Source organism: Danio aesculapii, chromosome 10 (genome assembly GCF_903798145.1).
Source record: "Danio aesculapii chromosome 10, fDanAes4.1, whole genome shotgun sequence".
Classification (NCBI taxonomy): Eukaryota; Metazoa; Chordata; class Actinopteri; order Cypriniformes; family Danionidae; genus Danio; species Danio aesculapii.
In genome coordinates this window covers 12,319,138-12,333,143 of record NC_079444.1, presented here as the reverse complement: position 1 = coordinate 12,333,143, position 14,006 = coordinate 12,319,138, and the positions used below count along the sequence as shown (strand labels likewise).

The 14,006-nt window shown below is 38.1% G+C and overlaps 1 protein-coding gene across 2 annotated transcripts in view; it reads right to left on the bottom strand.

Annotated features, from left to right (window-relative positions):
• Positions 1-296: 296 nt before the first annotated feature.
• The window catches only part of cwc27 (CWC27 spliceosome associated cyclophilin), an 83,180-nt gene continuing 69,470 nt past the window's right edge, over positions 297-14,006 (bottom strand). The window contains exons 13-14 of one of the 2 annotated variants that reach the window (XM_056466751.1): positions 12,985-13,097; positions 297-746 (exon numbers count right to left, since the gene is read on the bottom strand). In XM_056466751.1, coding sequence (XP_056322726.1) covers positions 584-746; positions 12,985-13,097 — 276 coding nt within the window. In that variant the 3' untranslated portion in view covers positions 297-583. The remainder of the gene's footprint in view (positions 747-12,984; positions 13,098-14,006) is intronic. The other variant, XM_056466750.1, reaches the window with a different exon arrangement.

Below are 14,006 nucleotides of genomic sequence, written 5' to 3'. Positions count from 1 at the left end.
GTACTTTAAACAGCTAATGGCCTCCATTACTCTATTTGTATTGGCATCAGCTCTGTGTGTTACTTTGACTTTAGGACTGATGTTAATTTTATTGAATTATCTTGTCAATGCAGCTTTATGGCCAATTCAATCAGTCTGTCTATCTGTCTGTCTGTCTGTCTGTCTGTCTGTCTGTCTGTCTGTCTGTCTGTCTGTCTGTCTGTCTGTCTGTCTGTCTGTCTGTCTACCTACCTATCTATCTATCATATCAATAAAACAGTAAGGGCACAAAGTGAACAACACTTAAAATTTTTAGAAATAAGGACTTTTATTACTATGTTGTAAATGTACACTCATTTTGAGAGACTGTTTGTTCACAATGTAACAACATTTTAAATGATGACGCAAGAAGGAAAAAGCAGATTGTTGTCTGTCTTATAAAAAACACTAAATGATTGCCAGTTTTACAAGTATCTCTAAGTATCATACCAAATGTAAATGAGTCTTTAATAAAAGAACTGTGTGTATGATCTCTCATTTCAGCACAGATTAATTGGATTCTTCTGGTCTAGAAATGAGACGGGCAGAACGTGTATCTGCAGTCTCACCTCCTGGCCTTCTTGTCCTTCAGGAGTTTTTTGCTCTCCTCGCGTCTCCTCTTGTTGACGGGGTTGCGTGGATCATAGATCTCGAACGTGTCTTCGTCCTGCATGTTGGCATCTTTTACCTTTCTGCTTTGTTCATCAAAGTGCAGAACGTGGGCCATCCTAAATCACAAGGGGAAACGGAGTTCAGTTCAAAAGAACAGCAAGGCCACTAAATCATCCAAATCACAAGAGTTACAAGAGGTGGGAATTTCCCAGTGGAACAAATCAGATCAGAGGAGACGTTCAGCTCTGATGAGTCCACAAACAGGCTCTTTAAAGGAAGAGCACATCCAAGAACAAAATTTATTTCAATCACTCCCATTGTGAGCGGTTCCAAGAGGGGGGAATATCATTAAAAAGCTTAACAGAACTAATAATAAAAATATAAAAGTGCTTAAGTTAAAAATAAACATGAGATTTATTTCATTCAAAAATTCAAACTTGAATAAACTTCCGATGTTTGCCTCACAACTTATGAATAATTATTATTAAAACTAATTTTTAATGCTTAATAATACTTAAGTTAGTTATTGTAACCCTTAATGCCAAAATACTGTTTATAGGTGATAATCTATGTTAGTATGTTAGTCATAAGAATATTTATAATCTAATGTAATGTAATGTGTATTTATATAGCACATTTATTGTGTATGGCCATACACCCAAAGTACTTCACAACCATGAGGGGGGTCTCTCCATACCACCACTAGTGTGCAGCATTCACCTGGATGATGTGACGGCAGCCACAGGACAACGGCGCCAGTGCGCTCACCACACACCAGCTATAGGTGGAGTGTAGGGACAGAGATAGAGCCAATTCGGTAAATGGGGATGATTGGGAGGCCATGATGGGTAAGGGCCAATGGAGGGAATTGGCCATGACAGCTGGTTTACACCACTACTCTTTACGAGAAAGCGCCATTGGGATTTTTAATGACCACAGAGAGTCAGGACTTCGGTTTAACGTCTCACCCGAAAGAAGGCGCCCACTGACAGTATGGTGACCTCCTTCACTTTATTGAGGCATTAGGACTTACACAGACCACAGGTTGAGCACCCTTTGTTGGCCTCACTAACACCAATTCCAACAGTAGTTTTCCCATGTGGTCTCCCATCCAGGTATTGACCGGGCTCAGCCCGGCATAGCTTCAGTGAGTAACCAGTCTTGGGCTGCATGGTGATGAGGCTGTAGCCTCAAAACTGTTACAAAAATCACATTAAAAAGATATAAACATCCAAATCTTACAGTTTGTCACTTCCGTCTAAACGAATGAGAAGTTTTCATCTGATTTCACCTAATGCTTCAGTTTCTCATCAACTCTTCCGACCAATCAAATGCTCTTTAGTATCTGACATGCCACGCCCCCTTCAAGATGCTTCTTGTTGTCGGCACCAATAGCCTAGTGGTTAGCGCGTCGACACATGGTACCAAAGTGCTCACGGTGACCCAGTTCGATTCCCGGCTCGAGGTTCTTTGTCGGCCTTTCCCCTCTCTCTGCTCCCCATACTTTCCTGTCTGTAAATCTCCAATGTCCTTTTAAAAAAGCCTCAAAGACTTCAGACTTGACTTGGACTCTACTTTAAATACTTCAGACTTGACTTGGAATCCACTTTAAAGACTTTAGACTGACTAAGGCTGCACCTCAAAGACTTCTTGCTTGAGTTAGACTCCACCTTAAAGACGTCAGACTTGACTAAAACTCCACTTTAAATACTTCAGACTTGACTTGGACCTTAAAGACTATCAGTACTGTAAGTGCATCTCATACAAAATACTGGCACAGTTTTTTTGAAACTGTTAAAAAAAGAAAAATGTTCAGAAAGCTAATGTAAGCTGCATTTACCCATCAACTTTGAGGCACCGAGTACTTTTTATGCAGCACTAAAAATTGTCATAAGTAACTTTCACCCTCCTTTTTGATTTGATTGCATAACTCATATGTCCACATCTTTGTTAAAAATCCACAACACACACCTAAAAAAAACTCTGCTTTAATCAGTGTTCTCCATCACTTCATAGTTCCTATAGTGATGGTGTGAAAGTAACCAGAAAAATATCCTGAGATAAATATTTTGTTGTTGGGGGACCAATGGTAGTGCAAAGGTGCTTGCCAGATAGTGATAAACTCCAAACTTATTTAGCCTGACTTGGTTAAAAACAATGCCACAGAAGTGGCACTAGTGGCTCTTCGATTTTGCTTTAAGCATATCAGGGACTTTGCTTTAGACTAAATGTGTGTTAAGTGATGGATTGATCTTCAGCTCCTGCCTTTACACTGATGCCATGCCCTAGCAGGGGGTCTCAATAACACAGCACAGATGCTCAACTACACTGAATTTCTTCAGTAAAGCTTTTTCTCTTTCTCTCTCTTCAAGGTTGGAGAGGTGATTGGCAGGCAGAATAACATTCCACTAAACATTCCTGAGTGCCAGCATCAGAGAGAAGCGCTCACAGCTGGCTAAAGTCACTTCCTGAGGACTCCTGAAGACTGCAGCCCAATCCAAGACACAGTTTACACTAAGCCAACAGGTTTCTGAACACTGAATCACAGCTGTCATTTCGAGCTCCTTTACTAACAGCTAGGATTTCAGATGTCCATACAAATATATATATTTTAAAATATTCTTTTATCACTCTACTGTCATTTCAAATCCATCTATTTTTTCCATATTTGAAGTTCTCTGACTTAACTTTTGGCAAAAGTTAATGGGGCCCAATGTTGTTTTGAGTTTGAATTACATTTCACAGTGTAAACAAAAGCATGTTTAATAATTCTTCAAAATATAGAAATAATTTTAACTTGATTTTTATTCAAATGTTCTTCACAAGAAAATTATCTACTGAAAGGTTCTTGGGTGGAAAAATAGCTCTTTCTATGGCATGACCAGGTAGTAACAGAAAAATAGTAACTAGTTACAGTTACTAGTTACTTCATTCAAAAAGGTGCCCCCGAGTCAACAAGCTTGGCCCCCCTAAATTTCGACACTATTTTTGTGACAACTAAAACGCCATGGAGAAGCGAGATCAGCCATCTGTAGTAGACGGACATATGACTGAGATCTCGGTCATGCGCACTCGCTCTTTCTACTTTCCCTTGACTTTTGTCAGTGACGCTGCTGCACGCATCAGTTTCCCACATTCGTCAGAAGTTAAGCCCCAAATTGGTAGGTAATAAAAAAAATTCAACTTCAGTCACGTTCATGTTGTGAAACACTATTAAAATGTCCACTGTTGATTATATTAAACTTTTGTTTTCAATAGTGATTTTAAAACTTTCAATATAGCAAGTCCTCGGCTATGCATAGGCTATTATTAATACAATACAATATTAGTACAAAGTTTTATGTTAGGAAACGCAGTCTTGAAGTTACAAACAGTCGGCAAGTAATGGAAAACAGATGTAACACATTGATCAAATTAAATTTTCAGTCACGCTCATGTAAAAGTAATATTCAACTCGTTTAGTTTTGCCTTCATTTTTGTTTTCAGTCGTGATATTTTTTTTAAACACGGTTTAAAACAATAGTTTAACTAACTAATTTCTAAGAACTACTTGTTTGTCTTTCCCATGGTGACAGTGAGTGCATAATATTTTCCTAGTTATTTCGCAAGTTTAAAGTGTAATTTAAAGACCTAATTAGGTTATGTTAACTAGGAAAGTTAGAATAATAGGTCAAGTTATTGTATAACTGGTTTGTTGTTTACACAATTAAAAAATATACAGTAAATATTTCTTAAGAAGGCTAATAATAGAGACCTTAAACTTGTTTAATAATAAAAAACTGATTTTATTCAAGACAAACTATAAGCAATAAGACTTATTATGACTCCAGAAGAATTATTTTTGTTTTATAAGAAATACTGGAAAATTTCCTTGGTTTGTTAAAGATCACTTGGGAAACATTATATTAAATTAACAGGAGGGTAAAACATTGACTTCAACTGTATCTGTTAAGTTTACAGGTGCAAAAATGTGCCTTGATGAACTTGAATGTTAAAAATGTGTTATCCTCCTACAATACAAAGCTACTTCTCAAATAAATTAACATGATTATTTTGAGTTTAAGTTATTTAAATAGCTTGTTTATGAAGACTGCAGAGTGAAGAGTGATGCATAAAAAAAAAAAACTTTAAATAATTGTTCAAGTAGTTTGTGACGTATGTTAAAGTGTGCACCCTAAAAGTACAAGTGGCCCCAGCCTGGCACCCCTAGTTACTCTGGTCTACAACCGCCACTGCTTCAGCATCATAAAAGTTGTTGTATTTAACCCTTAAACATGTTCTTTCACAGCTTGAGTATGAAAATAGCGACAATATACAACAAACACAAAACCTTTATGAACTGAATAAATGTAAGTAATCTGAATAATCATTCTGAATCAATTTGGGGAAACTCAGCACCAAAAAAAACTGCTATTATAGACAACCATAAATTTTATACATTTTAAACAAAACAAAAACATAACAGCTGCTCAAAAATGAAATCTATGAGCAATTTTCAAACTAACCACAAAGTAAATGTGGTATGTCAGCTGTTATACAGCTGTTATACAGATAACAAATGTGTGCTTATTTATTTGAAACAACAAGCATAAGTAGCAGTATTAGTAACAGTAATTAATAATAGTAATGTTATTAGTCTTTCTGTCTCTCGGGCGTGTACAATCAGCCTACCTCGCGCAGATTCAGTCTCTCTCATGAGCATAATTGGCCTCTCGTGCGCACCCGCTCTCTCTGCTTTCGCTTTACATTTGTCCAGTCATACAAATGCCTCATACACAATGCCTCTTCTTGTGGTTGGTTGGCATCCACCAATCCCACAATGCGTCGCCACTGTAAACAGGAAGATATAGGCTAAACTGCAGCCAAAATTTATTAATTAACAAAGTAACTGACAAACGCATCATATTGTAACGGTAATGGAGTTAATATATTTAAAAAGTAATGCATTACAGTATTAGTTATTATCAAAATGAATGTCGTTACATTAAAGCTTTACTAGTAACACGTTACTGCCCAACACTGGGCATGACTGTCAAACCCTCCATTTGAAGCTGCTATTTTTGAGTACACAAATCTGGAATGATGCTGAACTTTTATCCTGTTCGAGTTCATATTTAGGGCTATGTTTTTGTTGTAGGTCTAGGATGAGGTACAGATGCACACGTCTTCCCTCTGCTCTACATTTCAAACTGAGATGATGGTTGTGGAGGAACTGTCTGCATCGAGACATGGAGAGAACCTCAAAGAAACATCAAGATGGGTGAAGCAGGTCATTGTTATACATCATGGACATGACTGGATGGCTCTCTAGGGTCTCATCTAAACTAAAAAAAGACACTAAAGGAACTGACATTCCACACCTGTTTGAGCTATTCTGGTGAAGGTCAGGTTTTCTGGAAAGACTTTATCCTTCAACAATCTAAATCTGCGGTGCAGGTACTGTACAAAACACAAAGCCCAAGGCTGGTTTGAAAGAACAAGACGTGACGAGACTTTCAATAATTCAACAACTCCTAGCCGTCATTCAATACAGTGCAATTCTGGTGGTTGTACAGTACCGTGTCAGGAAGTAACTTTAGGAGCTGAAGGAAGACTTTTAAATTGAGCTAGTTGTCCGAGTCAAGTCGAATGCATGATGGAAGTGAGAATGAAAACAGTTCGCTCTCTAAAAATTATGAGCCCTCTCATTGGTAAGTAATCTGCCATGCTGCTGTTTTTGAGCCATCGCAGAACCCCTGGATTCAGCCAAAGAGACGCATAAAGTCTGCGAGTGCATGTGAGCCCATTTTTAAGTGTTCAACCAAGTGTGTGTGTGTGTGTGTGTGTGTGTGTGTGTGTGCTTGCGTCCATTTGAAGTCCGTAGGAGATGTGACAGCTCATCTAGAATGTCATGGCTATACTCTGGCAGAGCCGCAGGACTCCCGTCGCGTAAGGCAGCCGACTCTGATAATTTGTCTAGCAGTCTCGGTGATGACAGCCCGTCGGACTCCTCGCCTAGAGTTATGGCTCGCGCAAAAATCCCACCGTTTGATTGGGGCTCTTATCAGGGAGGGGCTCCCGCCATGATGCCGAAGCCCTCGGAAGCCTCTTCCTGAATTTATTTTTCTTTCGCTTTCGTGAAAGAGGGGGAAGCAGCAGCGGAGGCCTGGGCTCCTGGGCAAAAAGGGCTTTTTGTAGACGCAGACACAGATGGAATAGTTTACAATCTGGCCCAGACTTGACTTCCAGTGTCTGACCTGTTGTAACCCATGTTCCGTTCGTGGGGTGCACCAGGCGTTCAGAAAGTGGTACAGACTTCCCACTGCTGTTTTTGTAGCACTGGGGGCCTCCGGGGCCTCCTGCTCCCCCGAGTCAAGCCTGAGACGTCCCTGCATCGTGGGGGTCCTGAGACAGTAATGATAGTCTATGCTGAGGATGAAGTAAGTGATAGTAAACACGTAGGAGCCTGAAGTCAGCCGGCTCTTTTGCGCTCACATATGGTATTTGTTGGAGCGTTTCAGTGGATATATTTAGCTTAGGGATCTGGGTCTTTGATAAAAAGTGAACACGAGAGAAAAACACACCGTGTCGATTCATTTCCCTTCGGTGGCTTGTGGCGTGAAGAGGGAGGACGACAGTCTGACAGATCTTCACTTTATCCTCAGCACATCACCACTGCGGCTGCGGCACAGACTCGCACACCATTAAGACTGATAATTAATCAAGCTCAAAGCCATTACTCTCCGCAGAGGCATGCGCTTGACCGCATTCTTTATGTTTGATTGTGATTTACGGTCTTTTATGCGAACGTGCAAAATGTCATTACAGCAAAGACGCACTGCATCCAACCCGCAGAGTCGTTTCAAAAGCTTCCAATGGAAAACGACCCCGGGTTTGTAATGAACTGTATCTATGGATTGGGCATACCTTAGCGCAGGACCCAAAAAAGCAAACCGCTGAGGCTATACGTTTGAACTGAGACCGAAAAAGCAGAATGATTTACCAGCCTGCTTCCCGTAATCCTCGGAAAAACTAGAAGCACCGTGTGACGCATTGGTCATGGCAGGGATTTAGAAATAAAGCATATCTATGAATCACGGTAACGTCCAATCATGTTGAGCGTTCATTAAACAGAAAAACACATCTTTCAAAAAGAAAGCTGTAAACGTGAAGGAGCGAAATCAGTTTTTAAGTACCTACCGCCATCTCGGAGGCCGTACTTACAAACACATGCGTCTTCATCACATATGCTAGAAAGATTATAGCAAAAACAGAATCAAACCCAAATGTCTCTAATTGATATTCTATTTGTGTGCTTAAGCGCACAATCAGGGCCATAATTTTGTGTTCCCGCATACAGCATTAAGATTGATGCTCCCTGGAGCCTGATTCATTTTGAAGCATCATAAATGTTATTCTGGCCAAAGAACTCAGCTGTCAATTACACCCTCGACCCAATATGGAAATGTTCCCATCAGATCAGGACAAAAAATAATAATAATCTAGACGATGCCAAAAAGAAAATCTAAGCTGTGTTTAGTCTTCATATTTAACAAAGAGCAAAAATAAAACCCAACAGACTTAATATTTGCACAGTGAGTGGTGTGTGTGATTTAGTGATCCAGCACGGCTGTGACATGGTAATTATTTCATTTCTGTCTTCATAATCTCGTAGTATGCTGTAGGATTGAAAGGTCTCCAGTAACATACAGACAACTGAGGCCATTGTTAAAGCTCACAACATGCAATAATGCTAGTAGTCACTAAAAAATGATGTCTGCAAAACCGTTGCAAACTATTTATTTGTGTTGAATTTAAACAATCAAACTAAATTTAATAATATGTAACTTGATTTGTTTGTTTAAATTCAACTCAAATTAATTGTTTACAACCACTTAGTGTAAAAAAATTTAGTAAATCCAAGGAATCATCTTTGAATAATTTTTTTCAGTGTAGTAGTCAGAGATTGTGTACAAACAGTAGTGGTAAGCCGTGTAAGTAGACTTTTGCCAATACTCTATAATTTAATATGTCGTAATAATAAACATGTAAAATATAGATAAAGCTGACACGTAAAAATACAATATAATCATTTATTATTTCAACTTTTGAATATTTGTTTTAAGAATATTCATCACACCACCAAACACTTGTAGACTTAATAGATGAATTATTTTCAAACACTTTCACGTTAATCTGGATGACAATGTTAAAAATACTGTAATTACATGCCTTTTGTTCGTTAACTCTATATAGTAAGGTTTTGTTTCGTAAGATTAGTTAATTTGACTAAACTCATGATGAAAACTACAAAAGCATTTATTAATCTGAGGTTATGTTAATGCTATAATAACTAATTGAAATCAAAAATCTTTTTATTTTATTAACTACTGAAACAAGTTAATAGTAATAAAGTTAATAACTAAAAGTTCAGTTGTAATTTTTATTAAGTTTAAAGGGGTGCTCCAGAGTGTATTTTTAAGGCTTGGTTGTGTTTATAAGATGCAAAGCAATGTGTGCTGATGCTTCACTTGTAGAAAAGTGAATTGTTATTTTTTTCATATGTCCTAATTTGGTTACATACAGCTACTCAGCTAACATGAAAACTAATGTCATATTTTCTAGTTCCTCTGCAAGTCCCACCCTCAAGAGTCTCTGATTGGTCAGCTAACATAATGTGCTGTGATTCTTGGATTGGCTCCACGTCACTCCCCTACAAGGGTGCACTTTTGCGCTGTGTAAACAGTCCAGTCAGAGCAGCTGTTAGCTGTTAGATTGTGGCTGTTTACAGCGGTTTGACTGATAATTATCAATTTGTAGCTAAATTGTTAGGGGTGCCAAACAGCATTTCCAATTGTTTACATCCTCGCTACAACATACCGTTAACGCTAGAAACTGTGCCTGTAGTTGATCAATTTTAACAAATAAAAATACTTGCAGGTTGTGGCTCACAACCAACAGCTTCGTCTGTTGGAGGAGTTTTTAGCCGAATCCAGCACTGAACTGGGAGAGATTCTGAAAGTTCTCCTTTGTCAAATGCTACAGCTATATCTTTTTTATAATTCTCTGGAACATAATGAAATTAAATTGTAAGCACTTCTGTCTTTGTGTCATGTCCTTCGGAATAAAATACAGAAACAGAACAAGCTCTGTGGAAATAGCAGCATTTGGATGGCATTTTAGCTTTCACTACATTAACATTACAGCGCCTCTGGCCACGCCCCTTCGCTGTGCAGAGTGTGTGCGTGAGATGAACGCACATAACCGGAAGCCCTTGTGATCTCACTAGCCCGGATGTATTTTTGTAGTCCTCAAACTTTGTTCGCTGTAGGCTTTGCTAAGCTAACTCTGTAAAAGCCAATGTCTCCCTTTGCATTGAACTATTAGCGTACTACATTCAGTGGTGCTGTTTATGTTCACACAGCTACATTACACATCAACTAAAATTTAAATATGATATTGTAGTGGACCACCCCTTTAATAACTAACTATAATATGGCTATTTCTCACTGCTGATTTCTTTTATGTTTACTAGTGAGACTTCATTGTACACATTTATTTATTTATTTATTATTTTTATTGTACACAATGTAACACATTTGAAGTGTTACTTATTGCACTTTTGCGATTACATTTTTAAAAACATTTGAACATGTATATATAATAAAATAATACACTAAGTATTTATTGGCTATTATACCTATAGGTCAATATGGTTATAATACCTTATATTGTGATAAAAGCTTCAGCAATTAATTGCAACAAGCTAATTTTACACCATTAGAATCCTAGGTGTCACTTTTTAACAAAATGCACACAGGATGAGAAGCCTAGTGGCAATGTGGCTGAAACAGGCATCACATACCCAACTCATCATATACTTCACAAAACAGCCGTAGTAATAGGTGACGTAATACTGACGTAAAGAGCGTGGAGATAGTCCATACTATAATTGCCATCATGATATGAGATTTTAGACTCGAGAGCATGATTTTCATATGGTTGGCTTAGGTTTCATCAGTTTACACTTCAGCCAGTCTTGCTCATCTTAAAATCTTTTTGCCATTTTATTTCCATAATTATAGTTATAAGCATAATTATTAGCCCCTCTTTGATTTTTTTTTTTTCTTTTTTAAATATTTAATATTTATTTTAAAATGTTTTCTAAATCATGTTTAACAGAGCAAGAAAATTTTCACAGTATGTCTGATAATAATAATTCTGGAGAAAGTCTTATTTGTTTTATTTCAGCTAGAATAAAAGAGGTTTTTTGATTTTGTAAACACCATTTTAAGGTCAAAATTATTAGCCCCCTAAGCTATATTTTTTTTCTACAGAACAAACCATCATTATACAATAACTTGTCTAATTACCCTAACCTGCCTAGATAACCTAATTAACCTAGTTAAGCCTTTAAATGTCACTTGAAAAATATCTAGTCAAATATTATTTACTGTCATCATGGCAAAGATAAAATAATTTAGTTATTAGAAATGAGTTATTAAAACTATTATATTTAGAAATGTGTAATGTATTTAGAAAAAAATCTTCTCTCCGTTAAACAGAAATTGGGGAAAAAAATAAACGACGGCTAATAAATCAGGGGGGCTAATAATTCTGACTTCAACTGTAAGTCATCTATATTTGGAATTTACAATGAAATAAAGCTGTTAAAATTATACTGGAAATCACAGAAAACAGACACTCAGAAAACAATCAAGGGTTTTTACAAGTCAATAATTATTACATTATTATACCTTTAATCCACAGCCTTAGTAAGCACATTCAGGCACAGGCTTCGAGTTATTATACATTAAAAAGTCATTATACACCCACCCTTAAATGTCATTATGCAATAGAAATTTCACTCTCCAGACTGGCGTAAATGTGCTCAGGAGGACTAGCGCTGCACAATATATCATTTAGCATCAATGTTTAGCATCAATATCACAATGTGTGCAATCACAATAGTCACATTGCTGGACCTGCAATGTTGAAATGGGATTACAGTTCACCAGGAGCCGCAGTTCAGAACATTTATGGAGTCATTGAAGATTTTTACCCTAAAAATAAAAAATAAAAAAATTCGAGCAAAAGTTTATCATTTACATGTGTTTTTAAGTCATGTGACTGTATGAGCATGTTAAGAGTTTAAGGCATTCATACACAAGGATTTGTACCATTTATAAATTGAATAAATTTTTTTTTATTGAATTATATATACTATGAAGACTATACTGTCCTATTTTACATTTGATTATTCAATTTCTTTACCTGAATTCTTACCAAATAGCTATTTAAGCCATGTGGTGAAATTGTATTCCTATTGCAGGAAAACAAGCAGAAAAACAAAACATCGCAATGTCAGATTTTCCCAATATCGTGCAGCCTTACTCAGTACTGTTTGCAGAAGCTGTGCATTAAACGGTAATAATGTTGTTAATGATATTCAGCTTCTATAAGCCTCAATGTATCATCAGGAGCCATGGGTATTCGTTTTGCATAGCTTAAATATGTTTTTTTTTTTATTTGTCACTCTCAATGTGCTGGTAGAACTTTATAAATCACCACCAAAGTTTGGCCCCAAAATCGTATTTAATATTAAGGAAAAATAGCACACACAAAAGAGAAAAAGCCACCAGAAGTCAATTATTTCCAGTTCAAATTTACTATCTGGGGATGATCATTAATTATGCTGATGTTTAGTGCTGGTTTTGGATCCTACTAACCATCACAGCTTGTTTTGGAAAGTCAATCAAAAAATATGAAACCCGTTGACCAAGAAAATCACTTTAAAAAGTCCATCAGGGACACCAGCACGCGCATAACCAAAACATATGCTAGTGTTTTGGAAAATTCCGACAATGGTTTATCGCCGAGCGCTGATTCTGCTGGCACCCATAATGAGCGTCTGTGAAAAAGACAGCACGCGTCTGACTGCAGGTTGACGTGCCCTGTCTGGCGTACGGTGGGTGTGACACCTTCCATCTGGGCATTCCGTCTGCCGAGGCAGTTATTTACTCAGTTAAGTCAGCTGAGAAAACTACTTCTCCACAAGAGGCTATTGCAGCACAGCAAAAACAAACACCGCATACTGTTCTAATGGTGTCAGCGTGCTCCACAGCCAAACGCATTACTTGGCTGGAGAGCGAGCGGTGGTTTAGGCACACTTAAGACGAGCAGCTGCGCCTGATGTGCAGAGAGGTATGAACGTTTCGCTATGTTAGTCCAAATAAATAGCTTAATGCGAAACAGTAGCTGTGCATGGGGACATCCAATGAGGCACGCGTTATTGAGAATGCATTTGATCACAGACAACTGTGGCTCTATTAGGGATTTAAATGCAGCATACAGAGCAGAATGAAAGCCACTCACCAGCCCTTATCATCATCCTCGGCTAGTTCCTCCACATCTTCCTCTGGAGCACTAGGAGTCTCCGATATTGCAGATGATAGTTTGGATTTGAAGCTTTCTAGAAGGGCAAGTGTCTGAAGAGGCAAGAGAAAGAGAGTTATTTTTATTTAGGTCTTTTCAGACTAATTTTACAGTGCACTCGGAAAGTATTCATAGTGCTTTACTTTTTGCAATTTTTTATGTTACAGCCTTATTCCAAAATTGATCAAATTAATTTATTTCCTCAAAATTCTACACAATTACAGCCTCAAGTGATTTTGAATATGATGCCACAAGCTTGGCACACCTGTGTTTTGGGGATTTTTGTCCATTCCTCTTTGCAGTACCTCTCAAGCTCTATCAGGTTGGATGCGAAGCGATGGTGTACAGCCATTTTCAGATCTCTCCAGAGATCTAGATCAATAGGATTTAAGTCTGGCCTCTGGCTGGGCCACTCAAGGACTCAAGGAGTTGTTGTGAAGCCACTCCATTGATATTTTGGTGGTGTGCTTTGGGTCATTGTCCTGCTGGAAGATGAACCGTCTCCCTAGTCTGAGGTCAAGAGCACTCTGAAGCAGGTTTTGATTCAGGATGTCTCTGTACATTGCTGCATTCATCTTTCCCTCTATCCTGACTAGTCTTCCAGTTCCTGCTGCTGAAAAACACCCCCAGAGCATGATGCTGCCACCACCATGCTTTACTGTAGGGATGGTATTAGCCTGGTGATGAGCGCTACCTGGTTTTCTCCAAATGTACCTCCTGGCTCCAAAGAGTTCAATTTCAGTCTCATCAGACAAGAGAATTTATTTTCTTATGGTCTGAGAGTCCTTCAGATGCCTTTTGGCAATTTTTTCTGTCTGGCCACTCCATCATACAGGCTTGATTGGTGGATTACTGCACAGATGATTGTCCTTCTCTCCATAGAAGAATGCTGGAGCTCAGACAGAGAAACCATCGGGTTATTGATCACCTTCCTGACTCACATCTCCCCTGATCACTCTGCT